This window comes from Chroicocephalus ridibundus, chromosome 13 (assembly GCF_963924245.1).
Source record: "Chroicocephalus ridibundus chromosome 13, bChrRid1.1, whole genome shotgun sequence".
In the NCBI taxonomy this organism is placed as follows: domain Eukaryota; kingdom Metazoa; phylum Chordata; class Aves; order Charadriiformes; family Laridae; genus Chroicocephalus; species Chroicocephalus ridibundus.
This window is the reverse complement of record NC_086296.1, coordinates 3,597,886-3,625,245: the sequence shown is the minus strand read 5'-3', so window position 1 is coordinate 3,625,245 and position 27,360 is coordinate 3,597,886. Positions and strand designations below refer to the sequence as shown.

The window sequence follows — 27,360 nt, the reverse complement described above, 5'->3', positions numbered from 1 at the left end:
CATTGCCAAATTTGGAAGAAAAAGGTAGATTTGACTTGACTTGATTTATCTTGACAGTTCTGAAAACAGATAAGCGAAGCTCTAAATGTAACTAGGAAATTGCCTGTGTAAAATAGAACTCATCTCAAATGGTATCCAAGCTCTTTGGTTTTGCATAACGAAGTTGTACGAAATATTATCAAGGAGGGAGTAGTCTGTTCAGAGCAGCATTTGATTCAGTGCTGCTGTTTCAGGATGAAGAATGCTTACGACCTGGTGAAGCAACTGATCTGAGCTTCTTGGAAAAGCTGGAAGAGAAAGTAGGAGATCATGCCCACTTCGTGACGTATGCATTTACGCTCTGTATCCTATCGCAGACAGAACTCTTCCCATCTCTTACCCATAACAGAGTATTGGGGAGGGAGGGAACAATTTTTGCTTTGTACCGAAGGAAGTCGAGCAGCCCATCCACTGTCTAACGTTGTAATGTTCTACACTGTTAGAGTATGTCCTGGGGTACTGGGGAGGTGGGGGGGGGATTCCTGTCTCTTTACTAGTGTGATGCTGATCTTTGAGTCTGGTTTCATTCCACGCTAACTTTAGAGACTAAAGATTAGATGGCTTTGGCCCATGATTTTGGCCTGTGAATGTTAGTTGGCTTTGGCCAGTGGGGGCTTTGTCCCCCACTGACTCCAGGGAAGCTGAAGATATTGTGAAGAGGAGTTTAATGCCCCAGGCTGCGAGGGGTAGATAAATGTTTTTCAAGCGTCCGTCTGGATATGTGTGAGCTTTCGGTAGGAAGAGGGAAGAAACGTGCTCCTGCTCGTATCTCCCAGATGAGTGGTGTTTTGGTTAATGCTCAATTTGTAGTATTTTCGGATTCAGTTTTGGTGGCAGATGAACGTGTTGGCCCTGGGCTGTTCTGGCAGTTCCCAGCAGAAGCCCGCTGAAGGGCTTTGACAAGTCGTCAGTTCAGAGTCGCGCTGCTGAATTGTCACCGTTTCTACATCTCTGAAGTTCATCGCAGCCAAGTGGAAAATTTGTAGCCAACTTCCTTGTCACCACAATGTGCCTTAATACTGTTCTGCCTGATTAAAAGCTTTAAATAGAAGTGCTAGAGCTACTTAAATGGGATCTGTACTTGGCGATACTCTTGGAAGGAAATTTTGATGTACTAATGTGCTGTTGTGACACACAACTCTGCTGTTAGTGACTGCTTACAAAGCTGAAACTTAAACTGTTAAGTTGCTCTTTTATTTTTTTTTTCTTTTCCTTTTTTCTTTTTCCCCAGGAGTCCTTGCTTTCTAAAATTTTCCTGCTATTCTTAAAAATTTTGATTCCTCCTTTGTCTTTGGGTTCTTGTTCTAGGGCAAAATATCTCAAACAATCCTTTCCTCCCCTCCCCACCCCATTTTCACTTTGGAATTGAGGAAGCTGGTGATCTTTTTCTTATGTAGGCAGTGAGACTGTATTTAAATGAATGTTATAAGAGGAAATCTTGATAGTTCTGGAATCGGTGATCATTGCCAAATGGCAAGGATAGGTCACAGATATTTTGGGGAGTTTGTGGTGACTGACTTTCTCCAGCTTTTTCAACTGACGCTGAATTTTGCCGTTAGCTGTTCAGAATGGACAGATAGATGATAATTTGATTACGGGCCGTAACCGCGTAGTCAGAGCCATATTGATAGAACAGACATTAGGCTCCCAGCTCTCCTACAGCTGCTTTTTGTGCAGGTAACTTTTCGACAAGCTGAGGAAGCCTATTTGCTGCTTTTTCTCTTGGTGGGTTTTTTTTCCCCTGCAGTCGCAAGCTCGCAGACCAGAAAACACGGAAATCGATTGACTGGGTGGATTTCCGCCTCCTTCACTACGCAGGAGAAGTCACGTACTGTGCTGTTGGTGAGTGTGAACAAAGTGCCTGAAGTCTAGGGGTTACCTGAGCTTTTCAGCCAATGTGGTAGATAATAACTTGATGTGAAGATGAAATACAAGATACCTGCCCTCTGAAGGTACTGCTACTTGAAAGACTTAAGCATGAGTGCGGTGTGGATTTCGAGGATATCAATTTCCAGATTTTGTGTTCAAGTGTGTAGCCTTCAAAAAGAATTAAACCTTGTTTTGTTTTGTGGGTTTGTTGTTTTGGTTTTTTTTTTCAGGATTTCTGGAGAAGAATAACGATCTCCTGTACAGAAACCTGAAAGAGGTAGGAAAAGGCTCTTAAGTCACCTTGCTTGAAGCAGAGATGTTTTGCAGAAGATGTATTTAATCTCTGTAGCAGACAAGAACATATCTTTCTCTTTAGCAATGTTCTTTAGGCACCTACATGCATGTCCCTAATAGCACACCTGCTAAATAAGGCAGCTTTTCACTTCTCCTGTTTCAGGTGCTGTGCAACTCTAAAAATGGCATCATTAGAGACTGCTTTTTACTATCGGAGCTAGACAACAGGAGGAGACCAGAGACTGTGAGTTTCACCTTTAGCCTTAACTTTGAATATAAACTCAACTTCCCAAGTCTTGATTTAACCACTGATACTGTCCTTAGTCTCGAATTCAGTGGATTGTTTTTCTTTTGCTGGTGTTACACCCCTGCTAGCTTCCTGGTAGTTGAGCAGTGATGTTGCTGAGACAGGAGCTACCAATGTGACGTACCTTAATGTTGTTATTAATGCATCCTTCTAAAACGAACCCCGTGACTAGCATCCAACAGCAGTTAGTTTCTGAAGGGCTGCCTTGCGTGTCCAGCTGCGTGGCAGGGGTTCAAGTGTTCCTGCTAAGCACTCTGTCTAGGTAACTTATGATTTCACTATGCTTCAAAAGCTTTGTGATCCTAATGCATATGTCAGCCTTTTGCTTAACACTTTTAAGATGGGTGCAGGGAACGAGTTGACTTCAATTACTGCAGCGCTTGAATTCCAAAGCTAAGAAACGTCTTTCGATGTCGTCTTAGGTTGCAACCCAGTTCAAAAATAGTCTGATGAGCCTTATAGAAATCCTGATGTCCAAGGAGCCTTCTTATGTCCGATGTATTAAACCGAATGAGAACAAGGAGCCTGGTAAGACATTGGGCTGAAGGCACGTTGAGATAAAGGAATGAATTGAGGGAGATTTTAGCTTGTAGATAGGTACAGCAGATAAAATATATTTATATATATTTTATATATATATATAGATAGATTAGAGAAAGATTAAAAATATATATATATATATTTCTTGGTTAAACTAGCAGCAAAGTCATCGCCCTGAGTAACTGTGGATTTGATCCCTTCCTTATCTGTCCCGGTACATGGACAAGTGAGTGAGCTTCCACAGACAGTGTTTACCACTGGATATTTATGTCCTTACTACAGGGAAGTTTGATGATTATCTGATCCGACATCAGGTGAAATACCTGGGACTGATGGAGCACTTGCGGGTGAGACGAGCTGGCTTTGCGTATCGGCGGAAGTATGAACTCTTCTTGCAAAGGTAAGCAGAGCTGTTCTGCCACCTAGCCAGGCAAACCCGCCCTTCCATGAAGGCTTCAGAGCAAGGTTTGTTTAAATGTCAAGTCCCAGTGATATGAGATATGGAGGTGTCAGCAGACAGGTGGCTTTTGTCTGTATGCATTTTGATCTGCTTTGGTATCTTCTGCCTTGAATAAAGCAGTATGAATTTGCTGGAGAGAGAGTTTCAGGAAGGGGTTCCTCAAATATCAAATCATTTGTGGTGATGTCTTGCTGATCTTTCAGGTATAAATCCCTCTGTCCAGCTACCTGGCCACATTGGCATGGCCCAGCAGCTGAGGGTGTGGAGAGGCTCATCAAGCATATCGGTTACAAGCCTGAGGAATACAAATTAGGAAGGTAAACTTCCTTTCTCTGGCTGTGATCTCTGTTGGTTGGCTGCATGGTGCTTGCCATATTTGATCCTCTGTCCTGTCTGTGACTGCAAGCCACCATGTGTCCCTTTCCAGAGAGCCGCAAGATGTAGCGGTGTGAACAGATCCCTTTAGCTTGGCTCTTGCTTGACCATGTGAACTGGGCGGACCTGCCTGGGTCTGCAAACCTGATAGATTCTGATTAGTGACTTCTTTAAAACAGGCCAAAGTGACCTCACCCCAAAGGTATACAGTGCACAGGAGCAAGAAGGCAGATAAAAAGCCCAGAGGCATAAACTTCCTCTTTATTTTTACCTTCCTGTTTCCATGGAAGCTTGAATCCAGTTGAGTTTCTTTCATCTCTGGGTTAGGGGAGATGGGCTGCCTCGCTTCAGCTCCAGGTCTCCCTGCTTGCTTGGCCAGAGGCAACTTGCCTGTCTTAAGCTTGGGTTCTTTTCTTAACTGTCTTTTGCAGGCAGCCCTGAACCACAACCGTGTCCTCCCTGCTAAGGCACGGGGCAAGGCAGGGCTCTCTAATGTCGCCTTCTGACTCTGAGCCTGGTTAGGGCAGCTGAAGCCATGGCTCACTGTGAATAAGCTGTTCACGGTCTCTTTTTCAGAACCAAAATATTCATTCGTTTCCCAAAGACTCTGTTTGCTACTGAAGATGCATTTGAATTCAGAAAGCACCTGTTAGGTATGGTTCCAGTTCCCTTTGGTTATATATAGACTAAGAAGCAGAGCCTGGGTGGACTGTTTTTCTGGGCTCCGGGTTCACGCAGCAGATGCACCATGGTGCGAGCTGAGAGCACTGGTCTGCATCGCTCTGGAGAGTCCAAGGAAAAATTAGTAATCTTTTTCCAGGGTGGGGCGAAATCATGAGCTATACTGCTTGAGTTCTAGATACATATCATAGCTCCTTGGTCCTAGTAACTGTTGGTCCATGTCTAGATGCACTAAGTAGCTTTCCCCTGAAACTGGGATACCACCTGTCTCATCCTAGTGTTAGCTGTTTGTACCTGCTCGAAATGCATGAATGCATGGGACTGCCTACAGGCACGTTTGCCTATGCAGGCTACTTCTGGTCCCGTTGGTGTTTTGGCACCTTTGTTCCCTGGTGATTGTGCAGTCCCTCCTGGGTCTTGGCGCGTCGTGTCTGATCGTTGGCAGCACAACTCCTGAATGCTGTGATCCTGCAGATACAAGCCATGTCGCTGCTTTTTTTGCCAGTTTCAAGACTACAGGCCAAATATAAAGGATGCCTCGGAAAGAGAGAGTACAAGAAGAAGAGAGAAGCAGGTATGGGCTCTGGAATTGGGGACTCTCTTCTTAGGGCTATGCTTCCCAGTAGGAGTTGTAGCTTTGGAAGGTCACGAATCCATGTTGCTGCAGATAGCACTCGCAGCTTCCCTGCGGGGCTGTGGGTGTTGGGCTCGCGTGCGGGTGACAGCTGTATGAAGAGCATTCACAGGGGTCTGTGTAGCTCCTCACACCATGTGATGCTCTTGGTGCCACGCAGGCATCAGCTGTGGGAGCAGCTCTGCAGCGGCAGCACCCTCTGCTGTGCGTGTGGGGTTGTTCTGGGGTGCTGAGGGAATTGCTCCTTAACTGCTAGGGAAGCAAACCCTCTTATCACAGTGGACACGCTGATAAATAATGCTGCAGGCTCAAAGGCCAGCTTTCTGAGATGAGCTGCTTGCTGTGTACAGTACGTCACTGCCTTGATGTTGAGCTTTACAGTGCAGGTAGTGCCGGATCAGTTATTGCAGAGAAGAAAATGTTTTAAATTTCTTACTCTAAAGACCAGCTGATGGGAAGAGCTACGAAAGAGCCAGTTATATCTTCTGCTATATGAATTTAAAGGATAGTATGGCACAGGACCTCTGATACTAATACAAGGACCTGATTAATTCTTGCAGCTATCAAGCTGGAGGCTTGTTGGCGAGGAGCACTGGCTCGGAAGGCGGCCAAGAAGAGGACCTGGGCAGTTCAGACAATCAGGAAGTAACTATCACTGTGTGGTGGTTGCGGGGAGGGTTGTGGGTCACAGCGTGGTGATGGTCTGTGGACAATGAGTCCAGAGTACTGGCAGTACAGAGAGTCAAAACCATCTCCTTCACACTTGTTTCTAAGCTATCATTGTAGTTAGGAGGACAGTTGCCAGATGGGGTTGATTGGAAATGCCTGTCACCTCATCAGGAGTTCTCTGACTTCAGATTTCCATTGCTGTTACGTAGGTGACAGTGTACCTGAGTTAATGTCAATGATTTGTTAGCCCGTTGTGTGCCTTCTGTGACTTGCCTTTCATTTCCACTGATTTCTGAATGTGACGTGTAAGTTCTGGTTCGGATATTTTCTGTAGATTCATAAATGGCTTCATCAATCGGAAGAAACCCCTTTGTCCAGAGAACACTGAATTTGTGCGGCTTGTGCAGTACAACTACTTGATGAAGCTCAGAGACCACGTTCCAAAAAATGTCTTGGACAAGAGCTGGCTTCAGCCTCCTTCCATCCTGGAAGAGGTGAGGGTTGCTGCAGGCTTCGGGAGAGGTGAAAGTGGTCGCAGGCCTGCACACTGCATGTAGGAAAGGAGCAGTGATCTCCTGCCTGTCCTCTGTTCAGATGTGATGGCAGAGCCTTTGGAAGACCCTGGGATCCTCTGCATTTAGGGGAGGATGGGAGGGGGAAGAATGGTGCTGTTTAAGTTTCCAAGGGAAAGGAGGGAGCTTGGTACGTTTGTTTTAAGGAACAGAAAGGAGGATGCACTGACAGAAAAGTGAACTCCTGAATCCTATTAAAGACAAAATTAATCCCGTGATGTTTTAAGCTTGCGGCACAGATAGACTTGTAGCCTCTCGTCTTGTTTGGGCATGAGCAGCACAGGCAGCCTTAGTGCATGAATTGGGGGAACTCTAATTGCTTCCAGCAGAACTCTCATTTAGAAACAGCGGCTGGCATTTGGTATGGCCCCTTTCATCCTGCCCATAGCCTGGCTCAGGACCAGGGCAGGTCACTCCCACGGTGACTGTGGCCGGTGATCGGTGGGTGAGGTGGGCCCAGTAAATTAGAGAGCTCGGATATAAGATAAGATGAAGGGCGATGCTAATGGTACGCTACCTGTGCAGTGCTGCAGTCTCGTCTCGGGGTGACAGATGGAGTTTGTTGCTTTTAGTAACTCTAGTAATGACTCAGGTGCTTGACGTCGTTCATCCTTCAGCTGCTGCTGGGCATTAACCCTTCTCTGGTAGCAAAGCAAAGCAAAGGGCTGGAGGAGCTCAAATTAGTTGTGACTAGGTGTTAAAAACAGCTTGCACCAGGCAGGTATTTGTTCGGACTGCAGCAGGAGCTGTTTGCACAACCTCACTACCTTTTTTTTTTTTTTTTTTCCCCCCCTTAATGTAGACATCTGAGATGCTACAGAAAATCTGTATTAGGAACCTAGTAAGGAAATACTGCCGAGGTGTTACTGCTGAGAGGAAAGTGCAGGTAACTAATATGTGGAATGCAAATGTGCAAGTAAGAACACGCTGTGTGTGTGTGATACCCGTTCTCCGTGAACTGTCTGAAACACAGACTGCACCTTCTCACACATCACTGCTCCTTCTGCTGGGCAAATGTTCCTCAGCCTGGAGCCAGGTGTTTTTCAGTGGCACCTGCAATGCACAGTGCAGTGCTCCTACAGACGCACAGGTCTTAATCTTACGGCATTAAAACTGCGCTTCTTATAATTAGGATAGATCCATAAATAAGAAAAGATCCGTAGGACCGTTTAGTCCCTACTACCCCTTTATTTGGTGCAATACAGGAATAACCTAAAGCTGTTGAAAGAAATGCAGCGTGACTCAGGTAGATATTGCATGAGTGAAAGGATGATGCTGTGTAGTAACAATGCCCACGTTATAACTGCTGATGTTACTGATGCAGAAACTCTAAGAGGGTAAAGGCTTTTCCTTTTCAAAACAGTTACAGCAAAAAGTGGTAGCAAGTGCTGTTTTCAGAGGGAAGAAGGAGGGCTACCTGCAGAGCATAAACCAGCCTTTCATGGACACCCGACTAAGTGAGTACACAACAAACCCGTGGAGGACTCAGCCGTGTGCCTCTTGGTCAGGGAAGATCTGTTTAACGAAAGAGACTCAGTTTCTAAGAGACATTTCCACCTGACAGAGGCAGCATCACTTGCTGCCTTTGGGCCCTACCATTTGACTCCGCTTCCTCTGTCATGTCTAGTGACGCTAAATGGATTAATCTTGTCAGACTTTGCTTTCGAACTGGGGGTACCTGGAATCCCTCTTGGGACAGAGCGCCATAAATCCAAGCAAAATTCCCTGTGGGCTGGGATGAATCGGGACCCCCCCCTCGCTGTGCTGGATGGAGCAGGGAGGCTGAGCGGGGATGTTGTGGTGCAGCATTGCCAGCTGTGAGGAGCCAGTCCCAGGGACTGGAGCTGCTGGGAAGGAGAGATGTGAATCTTGGGAATCCATGTAGTGGGTGTGAAGCACGTAAACAGCAGGAGAAGAAAGCCCTGGTAGCGCAATGGCAGGGCGAGGGATCTGGGAGGCTGGGTAGGGTGCGGTGGCAGGGATGTGTGGGTGAAATGCTGGGGTCGTTATTGGAAGCTGCCAGAGAGCTTCAGCTGGAGCACTGTGCAGAAGGAAAAACGCGCTGGGTGGTTCTCAGCACGAGTCCTTCTGTGCCAGAGCCCGAACTGGGAACAGGCCCAAGAACAGCCAGTAACGCCCAGTGTGAATTACTTGTCAGGCAGGAGTAATCGCTGAAATGGGTTTAGGAGTAGCTGGAAGTGACCACCTTCGGTTTAGAAGGGAGTGTACCAAGGGGACCAGGACTAATGGGATGAAGACAATGCAGGTCTCTGGTGTTTTGCTGGTGGGAGTGGTGGCCATCTGTCGCTTACACTCAGTTTATCTTTCTGGTTTGCCCCTCAGAAGAGAATGATATAAACCCCAAAGTACTGCAGCTCATCCACGGTGAGAAGATCAAGGTAAGGGAAGGACAGCTGGGGCTCAGCAGCCCGTGTACCAGCTGCGTTGGAGCCTGGGGCTGGTTGGTCACGCAGGCTGGGTGATCCGTGATGCCTGAGGCTGTCTCGCAGCCATGTCTGTGTGGCAAGACAAACCGATAAATGGCAGCGTAGCAAGTATTTCCTTGCTTTTAAAATTGAGACGGGTCTCAAAATGCACCTAGACAAAAACTATTTAAGATTCCTTTTAATAAAAGCTTAAAAAGCATCACTAAAGCCTAAAAGCATTTGGGCTGTGATGGGCAGAAGTGCAGGTGCGTGCGCTGCACTTCCATGCTTATGGCATAGAGGGCACAGGTAAACCGCCTTTCTCAAAGTACGATTCTGCCAGTCTGAGTTTCCAAGTATAGAGAAACCAGCCCGTCAGGAGCAGGAGCTGGCGGCAGCTGTTGTGCGCTGGGATGTGCAGCGCTGCTCCTCGCTGAACTGCTTCCAGCGCAGGACCCTGCCGCGGTGAGAAATGCTGATACCAACTCGTTGTTTTCAGTATGTGACCCCCGTGATAAAATATGACAGGAACGGGTTCAAAGCACGAGACCGGCTGCTTGTTCTGACCCAGTCCTCGGCGTATGTGGTGGAAATGGCCAAGATCAAGCAGAAAATAGACTACGCCACTCTGAAAGGTAATGGTGGAAGGCAGTGTGGGACATCCCTTTCTGCCAGTGACCCTGGGGGTGGAAGGATGAACGTCTGAAACTCGGTCTTTCAAAGACACCTGAAGCCGTGATCTACCTGAAAACACTTTTTCCTGGGGGACAGATAAAGGGTCTGTGTGTCAGCATGCCGTTCCTTGAAGTATAAAGTGTGAGTAAGAGGACACAGTTCTTTGAAATACTTAAACGCAGGATGTCATAATTTTCTGCTAAAATAGAGGGGAGGAAAAAAACCCCCAACTTTTCTACCCCATTTTGTAGGTATTTTTTAATCCTGCCATTGTCTGAACTGTAGTCCAGGGGTAGCATATATACTCTCTCCCTTCTCCCTTGTCAAAACAAAGGTAGCATGGAAAGGTACGGAGCAAACAACTAATGCACCGTGTTTAAATAACCACTGTTGGAAATGTGTTACGGACAAGTGGATGACAGAGAGAGGGATCTTCAGAAGGTATTTGGAAAAGTGGGAGGAAGATGATGGTGTTGTGGAACTGTCTCTGGTAGGTTTTCCTCTAATTCTTGGATTTCTTTTGAAGGTATTTCCACCAGTAACCTGAGCGATGGGATTGTTGTCATTCATGTTCCCGAAGACAACAAACAGAAGGTAGAAAATTGAAACGTAGCTACTGTGAGACTGTGGTTAGGAGTAGGGTCTTGTCGCGGACAATTCTAATATTTTCCTATGAAATACTGGAATTACATAATGACTGATGTTTACTAATTCTGTAATCAGGTACACCTTTTAGACCTTTTACATTCTTGCTGTCTCACCACGAATACTTTCACTTTCCTGTTTATTTTTTTTTATTTTTTTTTAGAGTCAAAGTCACTATAAATCCTAATAGTCCCTGGAGAGGACGTTTAGCAAACCAGACTCGTACACGACTGTTGTAACTGCTGTGTCGTTATTGGTCCCTGCTGCACGGCGGTCACTACTTTAGCGTTAGGAAGGAGTTTCTCTGCATACACAGCTGCTGCATGGTTTGTGCGCTGGGACGATGACAGATGACTTTATGCCTCTCTTATTTCGGTTTCCAGGGAGATGCGATACTTCAGTGTGAGCATATCTTTGAGACGGTCACTAAACTCTGCATGCTGGCCAATAAGCAAAACCTTGTTAAGGTTGTGCAGGGAAGGTAAGGAAGGAAGCTGAATGGATCGTTTTGTGCGGGTTGTATTTTACGGAAGAACCTGCTTCAAAAACTTTTAGGCCTGGACTACCTAGGTCAAAACTATCAACATCACCCCAGCAGACAGTGCCCTAAGCTGATGAGGCCTGTTGCGGTAGCACGGTTGTTTTCGTGGCACAGGGGAAACAAGATGGGATGCGTTATTTTAAAATCATTACAGTCTTTCCCCACGCTAATGAGGCTTGCTTCCACGACGCTTGTGGCTGCACCTTGCGAGCTGTGCTGCTTTGCTCTAAGATCTGCCCGTGACCTAGCTGCCTAAAACCCCAACTTGTTTTTAGGTGACTGTATGTTGCAAACACTTTTTCCGGGCTTCTGCTGATGTGACCTGGGCTGTGAGGTTGGGGCTTTAGTGGTTTCACAGCGGATCTCATTAGCACCAGCTCTGAGGAAAGCTTGCTGGGCTGAGCCTGCGGGTCACTTCAGGATAAATGCTCCCCTCCCTAAAAGATTCAGAAGGCCCTGAAATGTGATTGCTGAGCGCAGGAACCTTCCCAGTCACGCCACCAAGCTAATGGCAGGTGGATGCAGTCCGTCTCTCAAATCTCTACATAAATTGAAACTGGCATATGAAACCTGTACTTCTGCTCCAGCTTTTCTCTCTGGCCTTTGCGTTTCAATTGTAATTAGATTCTGTGTGTTCAGTGGTTTTCTCCAGGTCAGATCTGCTTATCTTCTAGTGCTTAATTGCACCAGGAAAATTCAAATGCCCGGACCGGGCAGGCATGCTCCATTCATCAAACCCTTCTGGCTTGTGTGGTATAATGCAATTGTTTAGGAAATTTACCTAAGCTGGAGGGCTCTGATCTTCTAATCTAACGAGATTTGCCAAGGGAACAAAAATAAAGGGGGCTTAGAGTAAAGCCTATTGCAAGGAAAGCATCTAATGAGTAATTCTTGTCTGTACTTGCAGTCTTCAGTTTCGTATTGGCTCTGGGAAGGAAGGCACAATGGTGTTTACTGTTGGGCAGGAGCCTCAGGTCTTCAAAGCCAAAAATGGACAACTAACAGTGGTAAGGCCTCATCTAAGCGCTGGGAATACGACTTGTGCATTCTCCTTCAATGCTCGACCCCTGTAGAGCGCGCAGCTAAGTTCCAGCAAGGGCCCTTCGCATGAGTTCGGGGAGGACTCGATTCCTCTTACAGGGCAGAGAGGTGCACGACATAACTACCCAGTCAGTGTCTACCTACATGAGATAATTCATAATAGATGGTCATCGCTGTGTTGGGAGTTGCAGCTACACACCTTCCACATGAATTGTCACTGCTACTTACTCTTTCAAGCTGTAGCTGACAAGGTTCTCTCCTGGCCTGGTCATTTAGAGAATCTGGCCTGAGCCCAAATCCAACACGCACCTGGAAATTTCACCTGACTCCTCCTTTCTCCACCTCTTGTTGCCTCCTTCAACCAAGTTATTTCTGAAATGGGTTGGGGGACAGAGGGGAAAGCATTTCTTGTCACCCAAGCAGGTTATCTGAGAAGGAAGGATCTGTCTGACCCAGTGCCAGTCTCGGCAGAGCTGCCACTGAGGGGAAAAACGAATTTCCATGTAGCTATGGAAAACCGGGCGGGAGGGGGGCTTTGCTCCTGTCCTTGCTCGTGGTCAGAAGGGAGATGCTGAACCTGCCTTTTTATCAGCTCCTGGTTGCAAGGCAGTGAAGGGCGGGTGTGGCTGGAAAACAAGGAAAAGGTACATGGGTCTTTGCTGCTTCCCTGCTGAGCTTGCCGTGTTTGGTAGTTAGCTGACGGCTCCAAGGGAGAATTACATGCCGAGGTGTAACACCCTCAGGCCCTGGCTAGCTGTCCTTGCAGGCCGGAGGTGAAGGGAGTTGTCTTTACAGGCCAACTGTTAAAAAGAAACCTCTTCCTGTTTTCCCACAGCGAGGACACCTCAAGGATTTGTACTTAATGGCTCCTCCTTTTCTCGTCCCAGGTGTCAACCCAGGCAAAGTCCTGATGAGAAGCAGTTCCTGATCCTGGTCACCGTCTTGTTTAGGAACAGAAAGGAGCCTGCAGGATGAGACCAGCACTCGCATCTCCCCTGGAATCTGTGATGCCGTAGGGCTGCTGTGATTTGAGAGTTTGCTTGCATCTTTTAGGCTCTTTTTTTATAGCTGAAAACTATTCAACCACAGTTAAATAAATTCCATTGTGTTGCTGTAACATTCCAGTGAGCATAGATGCTCATTACACAGTCAAAGGAAAATGTTTAAACCAGAAGTTCCGCATGTGAAATATCTGTCTCTGCACTCACTACGAGCTGAGAGCTCTGACCAGTCAGGAGGGATTAAGATAGAAGCAAAAAGGCTCCTCTAGCTGTACTTTGAGTCACAACTCACCAGGAAAGCTGCATCAAGAGCAGATCAATGAAGTTAACTCTGCTCTGAAAACCCCTTTTCTCTCAGGCAGACTGGCAAAGCCTTTAAAACCAGCAGCAAGTTCTTCGGCATGGGGAGAGACGGTTAACTGTAGCAGTAGGGCTGGTGCTGGTATTTTTGTTGGTGCATCAGCATATGAAGCCGCTCATCGGGAAATCTCAGTGAGCTGCTTTCTTGTCTACTCTGACACGGGGGAAGATCTCTGCTTTTAGAGTAACACTGCCCTGGTTCTCCCTGCGCGGCAGCTATGTGTGGTGCAGTGGAAGCAAAACCATAAAAGACAACCAAAACGCCTCCTCTTTCAGAGGGATGCACGGGCTTGGTGCCATCCAGAAGAAACCAGTCTCCTGCTGCTGAAGAACCTTCATCTCTGGCCCCAGAGCTGAGATTCTGCTCCCTCAAGAGCGTGGGAGGCATCACTGTTCCCTTGAGGTGAACTGGGGCAGCGACAAGGGCAGGGGGTGGGAGACGGGACTTGCCCCCGCTCCCTGCAGCTCTGCTGCCAGTCTCTGTTCATAGCGCTACCGCTGCTGCCTCGTGTTGAGGCAAACTTGTGCGGCACCTGCTCCAGCTTGCCTTGGCTAGGCCGAAACTACAGCCTGCAGATCCTTGCCTTGCTGCCTTTGAATCCCAGCGTCTGCAGAGGGCCGAGAGCCAGATCACGAGTGCCTCTGCCATGAGCAGTGCCAGGAGGTGAAACTAACCGGGAGGAGGCTGACGGCCACTATTTCTTCCTGAAAGTTCCTTCCAGCTCCATGGACCATGAGGACAGCATGCTTCAAACAAGTAATAAAGTGACTCGCATGTAAATATGAAATATCTTCTAATTTATTGTGTTACATTTTAAAAAAAAACCAAGTACATATTGCAAACATCAACCATACACTGAAATCCAGCTTAAGCTTTTTTGTGCATAAGTATAAAGTGGGAGGGAATGATTGTACAGAACAGATGAATTCACTGCTATTGTCCAATGGAACAACTCCACTAGGACTGAAAGGTTCTGCCTACCCCTTGCTCTAAGGTAAGACTGGAGCCTGGAGCCTTCCACAAGGGCTGGGATCTAAAACCTGCCTTATGGAAATACAGGAGCAGCTGCTTTGGTCCTACAGCTACACTGATAGAGGTGGGTGGGAGTAAAGCCCCTGTCAGGGAGCTTTAAGCCGGGGGCTGGTGGTCGCCTTTGCCTCTACTGTGCAGCCCTAACCGTCTTACAAGGTGCAGCTTTTAGACCAGCTTTTCTGTATGATGCTGATGGACAAAATCACGTCCACGAGCAAGATTTCAGTCAGCTCGGCTCTGCTGTACTGTGACTATTAGTGTCTGTTGCGGGGCGCAGAGGATCAAAGCAGACAGGTCTGCAGTCCCCGTGGACAGGAGGCGGTACCAGACAATCTAAAGAGCTGCTTGTGCCCAGGACGGCTGCCCCGTACCCCATCTTCACCTGCAAGCTGTAGAGGCAAAACCATTTACAGTAAAAAGGCTCAAGAGCTGAGAGCATTTGTACAATGGCATTAACAAAGTCTCTCTCCACAGACCAAGGACAAGTGGCCAGTAGGTAAAGGACGTTCTAACATGACAGCGGTACAACTTTACTACACAACCACAGCACGCAGAGGGTTAAGTCAGGAGTGTGTTAAGGCAGAGTCTGCCCATAAATGCAGTAACAAAACTGAAACTTACTCAAACTCTCCTGGAGTGACTGACTAAACCAATAACTATATAAACTGCTGTACAAAGATTAAAAATAATCATCCCCTGGTTTTTTGTGTGTTTTTTTGTTGTTTTTTTTAAGAACTTAGTTTGCAAAACCTGAAAGAGGAAATCCTGAAGCCAGTTAAGAATCTATTTACAGAGAAGTTAATCACGTAGATGTGATCTGTCAGGTGCTTAGCACTGGTGTCAGCACATGTCACCTCCTGGAGCTGAACCTGCTCTTGTACCACAGGACTTGGCCGGGTTTCGTCTGAGCGGCCAGCGCTGGGTGGCTGGGGTCCCCCCTGCGCCGCAGCAGGCAGTTCAGCACAGCGAGGATGAAGATGGCCTGTCCCTCCTGCCTCGCAGGAGAGAGCCAGCGCTCTAGCGTTAACGAAGCGAGCAGGGTTTGCTGCAGGACTATCGGCGTATTCTACGGGAATGGGCTGGTGTTTCCGTTTCACCCGCTGCCGGCCAGCGGGAGCACAGCGGGACTGCTGAGACACAGGAGTCAGACTGAACAGCTTCACATAGCACAGAGGCGAGACGCCTTCCAGGACAGGTCTGTTACAGGTGCTCAGAAACCCACAAACAGCCCAGTAACACACCAGTAAGTGTCAAAGTACACAGTGCTGAAGAAACAGAGCAATTCAGAGGACTTTCCTTCCCCATTCCCCAGCTTATCGCACAAGGAAGGTAAGAAGGGAGGGGCACTGCGTCCTTCACAACGACAATCTGCACTACGGACTTCTACAAACCCTAAGTGTGTTGCAAACACGTGTAAATACAGCTTAAAACAGAAGCCTGTAACTGTCAGGACATTGCTGAAGCTGCCGAGTACAGTATAACTGATACAGCTGTTTACTCTTGAGCTCTTACCTACAAACCAGTAGCTGAAGGACAAAGAGTAGAGGAGACAGGTACGAGTTACAGACACCAGCTGCCTGGAACTTAGAAAAGTCTTTGGTTACTAGAAAGATGACCTCAGCCTAACTTTGAAATCATTTTAGCTTTACTCGATGATCCAAAATTGTACCACTGAGCGAACACTTAATGCCTTATTTTCGCCTCTAAGACAAGCTATACATAGTTTGGGATGTAACGGCTCTGAAATAGAAGCACTGGAGTAATGCAGCTGGTGAGCTGACAACACCTTTGGTTTTTAACATGTTAACACGCCATTAACAGCCCTGAGGCAGGAGGAGGAATCCTCGCAGCAGGAAGCTGGGCAGAAGTAAATACCCACCTCACTGAGGAACAGGAACATGGAGCTGCTGCTGCTCTGTATGAGACGTCTGGCCATCAAGGCCAGCACTAGATATTCCAGACGAACAGTCAAAAAACTCTAGAATAGGCCAAAGTACTCTGGTGTCTGCCAAGGTGCCAGCCTGATTGTGAGTTTAAGACTTCCTACATCAGGTTTCTCTCCCTCTCAGGATTTGTTACGTTAACCATTACAGCTGTGGCTCTGCTCATTATCCTTTAGCATCCAGTCCTACTGAATAATACACGATCTTCCACTATAATTATTACTTGACTCCACAACAGGCAACAAGAGACGAGGAGGTAGATAAAATATTAATTTATAATAGAAAAGTACTCTTAGAAAACTAGACTACAGCGATCTTCTCTGCACAACATTTTAGCTCTGCCCTGTCACACACAGCTGCCGTTTCTGAAAAGACCTGGAATATGCTCAGGATAAAGTCAAACGAGGAATAACTGCCCCTGGGCCCCTGTCTACTCCTCTTCTTCATGGTACTCGCGTTGCCCTCGCTCAAAGCAAGACAATGCTCCTGTATCAGTTACAGAACTGAACTACGGCTGCTGGCCTCCCCCCAGCTGGGGTGGAGTGTTTGAACCCGCGGTGACCACTGCTTTACCCGCAGTGAAGAAAGCGCCGCTCGCAGCTTACTGACCCCCGAGCTGATGGAAATTAACTCCCCAGCTGAGACTCGGGCTCAGGCACAAATTCTAAGCGCTAACCGGTAGCAACACCACCCTAAGGAAAAGCAATCACATACAATTTGCTCCTGATCCTCCTTTTGGAGGAATTTTAACATCTTCCACCCTTGCACTGCAGGGATATGGCAGGGGTGGGTCTCCACAGTTCAGTGCTGTAGAAGCTCCAGCTGAAACCTTCAGGGAGCAGGTCGCGAGAGCTGCGGGGAGCCACAGCCAGCCGAGCCCAAGCAGCTCCCCTGGCTCCCTCCCACCACTCCGAGAGGGCTCCCTCTGCTCCCCAGCACTACCCGAATCGAGTCAGCACGTGTGTCACTCGTCCTTCTGGGAGTCACCAAGGCACCCTATCGCTTACAGGCCTGGGAGAAAGGGAGCTCTGGTGCGTTTAGATCACTGCATTTCTCTCACGCCTGAAGGTCTAAGAGACAGGGTCAACAAGTGCCTGGAGGGAAGGTGTACAGCCGACTGACTTTTTTTTTTGTTTGTATTTTTGTTTCGTTTTTAAAGTGCAGGACAATTACCAAAGCCAAAGGAAGCCAGCCCTCTTCCTCTCTAGCCACAAAATAGCAAAGACAAGAGTGCTAAAAATTCAGGGCATCTCTCCAGCTGCTCAATAAGTCCTTACAGTATCTATCGTATGCCCAGTAACCTTATTTATTCTTGTCCTAGAACTACTGCATTTAAATACCCCAAATAATCTAGTTTGTTACAAAACGTAATTTACAGACTTTGCTGAACAGAAGTTAAACCGCCTGGTCCTCCGCTGCAGATAATCGGTGAGACAAAGGGCAGCACCTTGCGGACAGAGCTGCGCAGTCTGCGGCTCTCGGCCAGCTCACTGGTGCAGGTGGGCCCTGTCATCCGGACGTTTAATATGAATTCTTCGCACGCGTTCAATGCGCTCTCGCTCCTCGTCTTCTTCTAAGTGATGGGAGCGGCCAGCTGCCCCTCCTGTGGCTTCCAGGAGCGCGTTGTCGGGTCCCCTGCCATCCTGGGACTCGTACAGCAGAATGTTCAGTGTCTCCTCGTAAATGCGGGCTTCTGGGAACTCCACCTGCCCCCCAAGAGAAACAAGGTCACTCTCACCTATTGCCAGTCACTGCAGGCACCAGCTTACCTCATTTTTAATTCCTGATACCTTTCTTTTTTAAAATTTCTTAGTTGCACCCTAGCCACAGAAATCCTTCTAGCACAATGGTTTCTGTTCTATTATTTGCTTTCAGCTTTTGAGACCCTGCAACCAGGGGCTTTTTTTTTCAGAGCTGGCCTGCCCGCGGGGCAGACTCACAGATTTCTCCAGGCAAAGGTGAGAAGAATGCACGGACGGGGAAGGCATTGCCATTGCTCAACAGGACCTGTCTTTACATGGAGACATAAACCAAATTTGGTTCAGTGAGCAAGTTTGTCTAAAGCTAAAGAACTGGACTGAACTTGCATCATGGAACGTCACAACTGCCCTGTGTGAAGTGCCACAGCCAAGCAGTCCCTGTCCCACCGAACCCAGAGGATGAGCTCCACTGTGCTGCTCCCACTTTGAATGGCATTGATTATTCTATGGAGATACCAAACAATGAAAGGAGTGTTCAAAATGGAACAGAAGTCAGGATGCCAGTCTGACAGCAGCTGGGCTCACTGCTGGAAGCATTCAGGGGTTTATTCGTACCTTTGTCTGTTTTTTCTCAGTAGCATAAACAATGGAAGTGCAACAAACTTCGGCAATCTTCCGCCCCTGCCCGTAAAAAGACCAGCAGCAGATCTCGTCTCCAATCACATCTTTTATAAAGAGCACTCTCCCATTAAACCTCAAGGACAGCTTATCGAATAGCTCGATGTTCTTCAGCATGTTGTCATCAGAGTTGCTGTGAGAGACGAAGGCAGGCAGCAGTCACGGCAGGGCAATTAAGACAGCACACAGCACAGAAGGGGGTTTCAGGCAGTGAGCATTTACAGGCCCGTACACCCAGCTTCTTTTGACTTACTGTGTCTCTACCAAGGTAGTGTTTACAGCTGGTATCCAGGACTGCAGTGGACAACTCATGTGACTAGTACAAGCAGGAAAACCTGCTGCTGAAGAAGCAGTAATACAACATCAACAGTACTGTGAATAATACTGTCCAAGGCCATTTCAGCTGTGTACCAAATTCTATCACCCAAATGAAACCACTCCTAAGCTCAAGCTCAGCGCCAGCTGGATGGAAATAGCATTATGACATGAAACATATACAAACAAAAGAAAAGGGGGATAAGGTCCCAGACCTGATGATTTTACCATTTATTGAGAACGCTGCACCATGCGACACTTCCTGCATTCAACTAATGGCTGTAACCCATGAGGAATGCAGGCCAGCAGTTGGCCAGGAGTCCCTGCCAGCTGCACCCAAGTGTAAGAGGAACTCCTCTGCCACAGAAATAGCACCTGCTTAGCCTTCCGTTGATGACAGCAGGCTCCCTTCTCACTCAAGTTTGAAATTAATTGGGAAAAAATTGAGCGCATGCCAACACCAATCTCATCGGTTCTGAGTGAAGAAAAAGCAAACGCTTATCATGGATTTTGGTCTACGAAAAACCTCAAAGAAGTCCAGCTGAAGTTATTTACCTGGTGTAGGAATATTTGTTGTTGCTTCTGTTATATAGCAACTTCACTGCTGGCTGTAAAAAAGAAACCACAGATCAGTTACAGGAAGTGCAGCAAGAGCTGGAATCTCAGCTCAGCCCAAGACCCCACAGCAGAGGAGCTGCAATACGACATGACACCATCAGGCCCAAGCCCAGTGGGATTCCGTTCTGGCTGCAAAACCGTCACACACGGGTTGGCAATGGGGCTGCAGTCCCTTCTGATCCCTTCTGTGACTAGATCCTAATCTATTCTCACCCACTCTCTGCCTTTTTGCCAAGGTTTAATCATTATCACCACCATCCTCCCCTCTACCTGCCACAGCGAGCAGGCTTCCAGAAAGAGCAGTCATCGACTCACTTTAGCTAAAGAAAGAGTCTGTCATTAATAACCAGTGGACAAATAGATGGAAGATCTAACAGTCCTGAGGATCTACTCGATTAGCCTGATACTGCCTATGCCCTCTGTTTTAATACCTTGTGTGGAGAAATACATGGCCAGGCCCAGCCTGAGCAACATCTGACTTTTAATTCAGAAGAAATGTTTCGTTTGCTGTAAATTTTCAGTGCTTTGCAGCTCAGCAGCTGAAGTGCGTGTATTTTAGGGTAAGCGCATTGTTGAAAACTAAAGACCATTTTCTAAAGAACACTTGGTCAAGGTCCCATGCCAGCCCGGGGCAGCAGGACAGCCCCCTCCCAAGCCCCGGCACAGCCTGGCCTCTCTTACCTTGTTAGAAGTGGCTATAAGTTTTTGCTCTTCTTTAGAAGATGTGATGACTGGTACCTTGCAGAACGGTTCATACGCATCTTTGTTCTGCTGAAACAAGAATCAAACAGCAGCTGAATGTAAATAGGCCTTAGGGCACACTCATATTAACTGGGAAGGTCCTGCATATTCTGTGCTGAAGAGGTACAAGTTTGGTGTTCAATCTATCCTTACGGAGTGGCTGCTTCTGGTCCATGCTCTGAACCAGGCTGGCACTCCAGCTACTGGGCAGCGTTCCTCTGGGACCACCCGAGATACTCATTTCTGCTCTCTACCACTCTGCAAATAAGGAGACTTGATGTTATGTACCTATTTAAATGGCAGGATCTGGAACGTGGCTTCACTCAAACAGTAACAGTGGCTTTGATTTCATCCCAGCCTCACACAGACACCAAGTGGAAGCCAGTAGAAAATCCTGTTCTGCCCAGATGCTGCTTCCCACCCAGAGCAGCCTCCTCTTTTTGACCCCTCACTGCAGCCAGAGCAACCCGACTCCTCCGTAGCCCTGTGACCTACCTGCAAGGCTGCTTGGCACTCGTCCACCAGCCCCTGGACCAGGTAGTATTTTGCTTCCGCCAACAACTCTTCGATCTCCCTGCGGCTCTCGGGGAGCGGTACTGCCCCGTCACGCAGGTAGTTCAGTATTGTCCCAAAATGTTTTCCACAGCGGTCGATCAGGATCCAGCCTAGGGACAGAGGAAGACCACGGTACAGGAGAAGAAGAGGCAAACGTGGCAAAAGGTCTTGACACTGGCCTGGGACTGCTGTACTAAGCAGGTTCCTGCCAAGAGAGACGAACTCCAGTTCCGTGCTCGAGCTGGCGGGCAGAGCAGCAGAAAGCAGACGGAATTTATCATCTCCTTCTGCATTTCAAGTGCAGAGAGTGTGGGAGTAAGGCAGGAAGCTCACTTGTTTCTCATAGTTACACAGTTATTGACAAATGATTAACTGAAACAGAAGAATGGATACTTCTCATTCTCCAACTAACCAGCTCTGTTCTCCCTCTATTCCCAAAGCTGTGACGTATTATTTTCTTGCCTTCTGTCTTAGGGCCCTGTTACATATACGCGTGGCTGTTTCTTACAGACAGCTTACTAGAGCCAACCAGACTTGACCGTTTAAAGGTTCTTGCACCTGAACACAAGACAGGGACCCACCATGATGATCTCCAGTCGATGCGCACAAAGGTCGGCAAGAGAAGGGCAGCACGGACTTCGGCAGTGTCATGGCAAACACTGTTTCAGCCCCTATATTCCCAAAGTGCATTAATTTGGTAGAACAAAGCGGTTATTAGCATAACTTCTTAAACTGCTGAAAGACATGACGTGACGGCATGCGTAAGCAGAATGTAATGTACAGCCCCTGCCCTGGAGCTCACCAGCACTGCGATGTACTGACAACGGTGCACAGAAAAGAAACCAGAGCTACAACCGAAATGCTTTCCAGTTAGCTGGCAACGAAAGGATTTTGCACTTCACCTCTTGTTGCCAGTCTGTTGCCTGAATCAGGCCGGACCCTGAGAAATGTTAGGGAATGTCGAGGCTCGAGTTTCCATAAATGAACAGATGGCCACTCTTACGGGCTGCAGATCAGGAATGCAGCGAGGAAACGCTTGTGGGGAAAGAGTCATATTTTGGACAAATAAGGAAAGTAGGTTAAAGCAGACCCTGTATGTTCTGCATGAATGGAATTACTAGTAAAGTCTGAACATTTGGTTCAATTTGGAAAGCGAACACAGCCCTTTCATGCTGTTCTGTGGAAAACTGAGACACTCTCCGGCAGTTTACTACAGGCTTTCCATCTCCCTCGTTACCCTGCTGTCTGCATAAAACACAACGTGTGCTCGCAATTGTAATTTTACAGACTGCAATAACAAACGAGAAAGCTGGCGGCAGGAGAACTAGAGGCAGAGAAATCAAAGGACAAAAGACTGATCCAGGCTAATGAATCCAGTATACCTAACCAACCAGAGCAGAAAACAGCCCATTTGTCAATGCAGAGGTACGTACAGCAAGATCTCCCATTTTAAAGAGCAGAGGGAGCACAAGACACGGTGGTAAACAGAGACATCCATATTCCACAAAGGCAGCTGTTGACAGAGTTTACTAGAGTACACCAACATGTAGGGAGATAAAGGGCAGGCCGAGAGCAGAATTATGATCCTCAAACTTCTTTGTTATCATCTCCACTGCGATTCCCTCTGTAGGCTGTAAAAATCTGCTGCAACTTTATGTTTACAGATGGCGGAACCAAAGCATAATTGCTCATTTTCATGTGGAGGGGGGGGATGAGAAAATATTTCGAGCAGCATTGCAAAACACAAGCTACTGCTAAAACAGCTTTCAAAAAACCTTCTGTTTTAACCAAACAGCCAAGTGTGCAGCCAAAACGAGATGACTCACAGGAAAACGACCCTGCTGCCACTCAGTCACGGCTGTGCAGAGCCTAAGAAGTGGGTTTCAGCTACAGTCTTTCAAAGCCATTTTTTAATTGCAGTGTCCTGTGATCCATTTACTGAGGTAGGAATACATAATCCATGAACTGTACGTACACACATTAGACTTTCAGGAAACTAATCTTTTGTTTTACAAGCAGTCTCAGGGACAGCATCCAAACATTCAAACTAAACCAGACTACATGTTCTGACTGAGCCTTGACAGATGAAATAGTAGCCTGACACTGAAGACTGCCTGATGCTCAACAGTCTTACCAGCAGCCGAACGAAAAACACACATCTCGATCAACTGGTTAACAGCAGTGGGGAGTGAGGGGCGGGGGGAAGAAAAATCACACTGCAGAAAAGAAAATCGGAAACAGACGGACGCACCTGGAAAACTCACATCCTTCTATCTGCTCATTGCCACCAAAACAAAATTTTCAAAATATGTCGATTTGCTACAGTTCATGAACAATTTCTAAGCTGAAAATAATCATCTGCCACCCACCGCCAGAGAACTCCGGTCTTTTCTCCCCCCGCCCAACTAGCAGCATGTCGCAATTGTTGAGCTTTGAGAAAGAGCTGGGGAGATGGTGCTGGGGTCAGAAGAATGCATCGAAACAAAGAGGAGGATCCCGTGTGATGCATTCCACAGACTGTTTAGAAACTTTACTCCTTCCAGTTTCTCTGCAAGTCTGGCTTCTTTTCCTAAGAAGCACATTGTTTTGTGCCAGATTTTGGGTGTGACCAATTAGCAGTATTTTGAAGAATTTCAGATAAAAAGAGTTTCCTTTAACAGCTATAATGCTATTGTCCCAGTTTCCAGCATCACGCCAGGCCAGGGGAGATAAAGTAAGAACTACTGCGATGGGAGTGTCTCGGTTACAACACACAGGAAGTATCAAATTCCTATTAAAACACAAACTGGCTAAATGGAACAATCCCACACAGACACTGTGGGATTCACAGCAAAATAAACTTGTGATTTTATGTCTCAAGCATGACATTTTAGCAGATTAAACTCCAGTTACCTTCATATTAACAGCAATATTGTCAGCTGCTCTCCAGCAAAAAGAACCTGCACTTACACTGACTCCAAGCCTTGGGAACGCGATGTACCAGCCCTCCTGCGGTACCTGCCCAGGATGCCCGGAGGAAGCGCTCAGACCGCACCAGGGTGGGCTTCCAAAATTAATTTGGAATTTCCGATCCATTTCCAAACTGCTGGACTTAAGAAGCCTTGAATTATCAAATTTTGTGAAACACAGAGCAGCCTTAGTGAGGAATGGGAGGATGCTTTTGGATTGCCTGAAGTTTAGCAGCAAGGGGAGAGGGTCCTTCAATGAACTGGTTCGCAACAATGCCACTAGAACACCCCTCCAGTCTTCCCAGTAAGGGTGCCTATTGCCATTTGACAGGTGTTTTTTTTTCCAATTTGATCCACAGGCTGGCTTTTTTATGCAACCTGCAGAGACCCTGAGAGGTAGCCTAGAGACCCTTTGATCTGGAGCCCACAAACCACAGCGCCAATGTTACTGCTTTACAGTAGCTGAAATTCGCAAAAGGCACAGTATAACACCCAGAACAATGCAGCTTCCCCCCCCCCCCAGCTTCAATATAAGGACTTCTAACTAAAACAGGAATATTCAGACAATTAGGTTGCATTTTTTACAATTTTTTCCTCCAATTGCACTTCCTCCTATCTCAAGAAAGCTGATCACAAGAGCCTTACTAAATCCATCACTTGTTCCACATGACCTCTAAATATAGACTATTCTAAAGCACTCAAAACGAAGCAGCAACTCATCTAATCACATACTACGTTTTCTATGCTTGCAGCAAGTTCAAACAAAAATTTCAAATAATTAACTAGTCACAGTAAAGGTATTTTGAACCTTTAGGCTCAGCGATTGTTGTGGTTTGGGCAGTAGCTCTTGTTAAAGACAAGGTATTCAAGTCTATAAACACAGTTATGGGCAAAACGTCAGTGCATAAATAGAAAGCTGTGCTTCCAGTTAAACTCCGTGGCACTCCTACAATGTGAGAATGCTCATAAAACCATGCTACCAGCTGCAGTTATCACAGACACTTTTTAACTATATTATTAATTTAAACAGAAATGCTTTCAAGAATCAAGCAGAAGATAAAATCAACACATCTGGTAAGAAAGTGAAGTATTTGAGTGCTGCTCCTTTAGCAGACTGTAGTTTGACATTCTGCACATTCCTTCTTTCCAGACACTTTTACTGTGGAGAGACCCATTTGCTAGCTCTCTCCTTTTATAGTCAGTAATACTATAGCAAATTTTCTAAAACATTTGCAACTGGTTTTGTTTTAGTGACGCCGACAATCAATGCTCTCACAAGAAAATAGTTTCAATTAAAGAATCAGCTTCCAGCTCACAACTTCTCCCTCCCAATCTTCAGAGCAGATTTTGGACTTGTATTTGAGGTAAGGAAAGAAGATGAGGGAACTGCCTTCTGAGCTTCAAAGTAAATACGCAAGTCCTGACTCACCGTTTCTTAATCACTATCCCCACTATTTTCCATATGCTTAAGAGCTTTAGACTTTGTATTTCAAAAGAAACAGATAGTCCATGCTATCTGGGCCTGACAGGAGCTTCAGGACACATTACTGTCTTTTTGTCGTTTAGACAACTATTCCAGCCATCTGTGTCTTTTGTTCCACTTCTTTTCTCAGTTGTATAAGCTACAAGTTTTAACACTAATAAAATGCAGAAACATCTAGGGCTACGAACAGATGTTCCTCTCTGCTCTCTAACATTTTTCCTCCAACCCCTTCTGACCTATTTTCACTGAAGAGGAAGGACACCGGCGCGAGGGACGCGGGGAGCAGCCCCTTACCTTCGCTGTCCGTGAGGACTTCCATTCGGCCACTGAACATGGCCTTCAGCATGGTGTCCTGCTTGGTCAGGGTCTGCATGGTGGTGTAGTAGAGGGCACCACCAATGTTCAGCTTGACATACTTGGAACTCGGACTCGTCCCTTTGAAGGAGGTAGTGCGAGTCGCAGCCGCCGGCACTGCTGAGCTCACCACACTTTCTCCCGACATCTCTTCCTGCAGGCAAGAAGCTATGGGTTAGACTTGCAGTTCCACTGCATGACACCCAACTTGGTCTTACCGTTGGTTATTTTACACAAAAGTAGTCATAGATGTGCTGGGCACTATCAGCCTCAGCTCCTCTCTGCAAAGTTCTCAAACGTTTTAGATGTTTAACTCTGTCTTCTTTCTGACAGTGCCACAAACCAGCCAAACAACGTCAGCCAGGGAAGAACACTGTGAAAGCTGAGCAGCATTTTACACTGCAAAAGCCAGCACTTTCCCACAAAACTGCATTCATTTCTTTCACAACTTCTAAAGCTTAAGCTCTTACACCATGAATAAACTGGTACGTAATTGGGCAATTCCCAATACACAGAGCTTGAGCAGATGATTCCCGTCTTAAAATGCAGACTATCCATGGATTTTCTTGAAGCTTTTTTTCCCTTAAAGCATATGCGGCTCTACAGAGAGCCCACACAAGCTTCTCGCTCTCCTCCCTGCCCTCCCACATTTCTCAGCACACCAGAACCCAATGTCCAACATCCCCGACTACCTCTGCCCGCAGTCCCCAGACCAAGTGGACTCCGGGCAGCTAATGAGGTCACATGCTGTAACAGGAACACGTTAGCTTAGCACCGCAAATGCTCTGAGAGCTGCTAACAATAAATCCTTAATCAAGACGCGTCCCTGCAGTTAACTGTTTTGCCTCACAACGTGGCAGGATGGGATGATTAACACCCTGCCGCCTCAGACAGACCCAGGCCCTACAACTTCCAGAGCACGCTGGCTGACTGAATGATTTTTGCTCCGCTGTCACAAAGAGCAGAACCATCAGACAGCAAATGTGAGCGGTAGTGCAGAAACGTAGCTACATGTTCAGACTGTGTTTCACAAGGCGAGTCAGCGGGATGGGCAGAAATGGCCAGAGGGGACTGTTCATTCTGCCATGGAGCCTGCCAGGACTCTGGAGTGCAAAAGCACCATCCTCAGCCCCACGTCCAGGCTCCCTGCAGCAGCTGAAGCCCCCAGGAACCATGCTGGGGCTCCCAGAGGGGGACCCAGCCCTCCAGCATCACCCACGCCAGCACCCTACCACCCACGCGGGGTGCACCCCGGGCCTGCCCTCCCCAAACCACGCCAGCCTCTGGCTGGGGAGGACCGGACCCTCCCCACGCACCTGAAAACCAGCCTGCGGGCACTCAACTCCTGGGAGCCAGACTCCTCTACCTGCTCCCTGTTCTCTAAGTGCCCCAACCTCGGGGGGGCTGGACGCCCCCACACCCCTCACAACCTCACCGTCCCTTTCCCAACACTCCCACACACCCCGCAACCTCCACCCATCCTTCCCAGCACCCCGCACATACCCCGCAACCTCCCCCCCTTCCCAGCACCCCGCCCCTTAGGGACTGAAACCCCCCAAACCCCGCGCTCCCCGTGCACCCCGCCTTGGGGCCGGAACCCCAAATTCCGCTTCACCCCAACGCCCTCAGACCAGCACCCCCCCCTCCAGCGGGGAAGGCCTCCCCACCCGCGCACTCCCACAGCAGCTGACCGGCCCCACACGCTCCCCAGCCACCCCCAGTCCCCCACCTCCGCGACCCAGAGCGCCCCCCCGGCCCCGCTCGCCCCCCGGCCCTCCACGGCCCCCTCACCATGAACGGTGCCGCGCAGCCCCACGGACAGAGCGAGCGGGGAGCGCCGGGGCGGGGGGAACTTCCGCCCCC

General features: G+C 47.7%; 2 protein-coding genes across 3 annotated transcripts in view; one reads left to right on the top strand and one right to left on the bottom strand.

The window, feature by feature from the left end:
* Positions 1 to 13,767, top strand: part of MYO1H (myosin IH) — a 29,080-nt gene extending 15,313 nt beyond the window's left edge. The window contains exons 14-32 of the mRNA XM_063350990.1: positions 234 to 325; positions 1,787 to 1,881; positions 2,139 to 2,185; positions 2,366 to 2,446; positions 2,932 to 3,037; positions 3,332 to 3,449; positions 3,713 to 3,826; positions 4,461 to 4,537; positions 5,071 to 5,139; positions 5,760 to 5,844; positions 6,203 to 6,362; positions 7,243 to 7,326; positions 7,804 to 7,897; positions 8,784 to 8,839; positions 9,366 to 9,501; positions 10,068 to 10,135; positions 10,570 to 10,667; positions 11,635 to 11,734; positions 12,656 to 13,767. Coding sequence (XP_063207060.1) covers positions 234 to 325; positions 1,787 to 1,881; positions 2,139 to 2,185; positions 2,366 to 2,446; positions 2,932 to 3,037; positions 3,332 to 3,449; positions 3,713 to 3,826; positions 4,461 to 4,537; positions 5,071 to 5,139; positions 5,760 to 5,844; positions 6,203 to 6,362; positions 7,243 to 7,326; positions 7,804 to 7,897; positions 8,784 to 8,839; positions 9,366 to 9,501; positions 10,068 to 10,135; positions 10,570 to 10,667; positions 11,635 to 11,734; positions 12,656 to 12,679 — 1,704 coding nt within the window. The 3' untranslated portion in view covers positions 12,680 to 13,767. The remainder of the gene's footprint in view (positions 1 to 233; positions 326 to 1,786; positions 1,882 to 2,138; positions 2,186 to 2,365; positions 2,447 to 2,931; positions 3,038 to 3,331; positions 3,450 to 3,712; positions 3,827 to 4,460; positions 4,538 to 5,070; positions 5,140 to 5,759; positions 5,845 to 6,202; positions 6,363 to 7,242; positions 7,327 to 7,803; positions 7,898 to 8,783; positions 8,840 to 9,365; positions 9,502 to 10,067; positions 10,136 to 10,569; positions 10,668 to 11,634; positions 11,735 to 12,655) is intronic.
* A 169-nt stretch (positions 13,768 to 13,936) lies between these two features.
* On the bottom strand, positions 13,937 to 27,354 carry KCTD10 (potassium channel tetramerization domain containing 10). 2 transcript variants are annotated; one of them, XM_063350992.1, is made up of 7 exons: positions 27,289 to 27,354; positions 25,438 to 25,651; positions 20,653 to 20,822; positions 20,098 to 20,187; positions 19,354 to 19,406; positions 18,421 to 18,616; positions 13,937 to 17,811 (listed from the first exon to the last, which is right to left on the bottom strand). In XM_063350992.1, the coding sequence occupies exons 1-7, from the start codon at positions 27,289 to 27,291 to the stop codon at positions 17,593 to 17,595; spliced, it is 945 nt and encodes a 314-aa protein (XP_063207062.1). In that variant the 5' UTR covers positions 27,292 to 27,354; the 3' UTR covers positions 13,937 to 17,592. The 2 variants fall into 2 exon arrangements, with proteins under 2 accessions (XP_063207062.1, XP_063207063.1); XM_063350993.1 differs by having other exon boundaries at positions 13,938 to 17,811; positions 20,098 to 20,184.
* Positions 27,355 to 27,360: the final 6 nt, after the last annotated feature.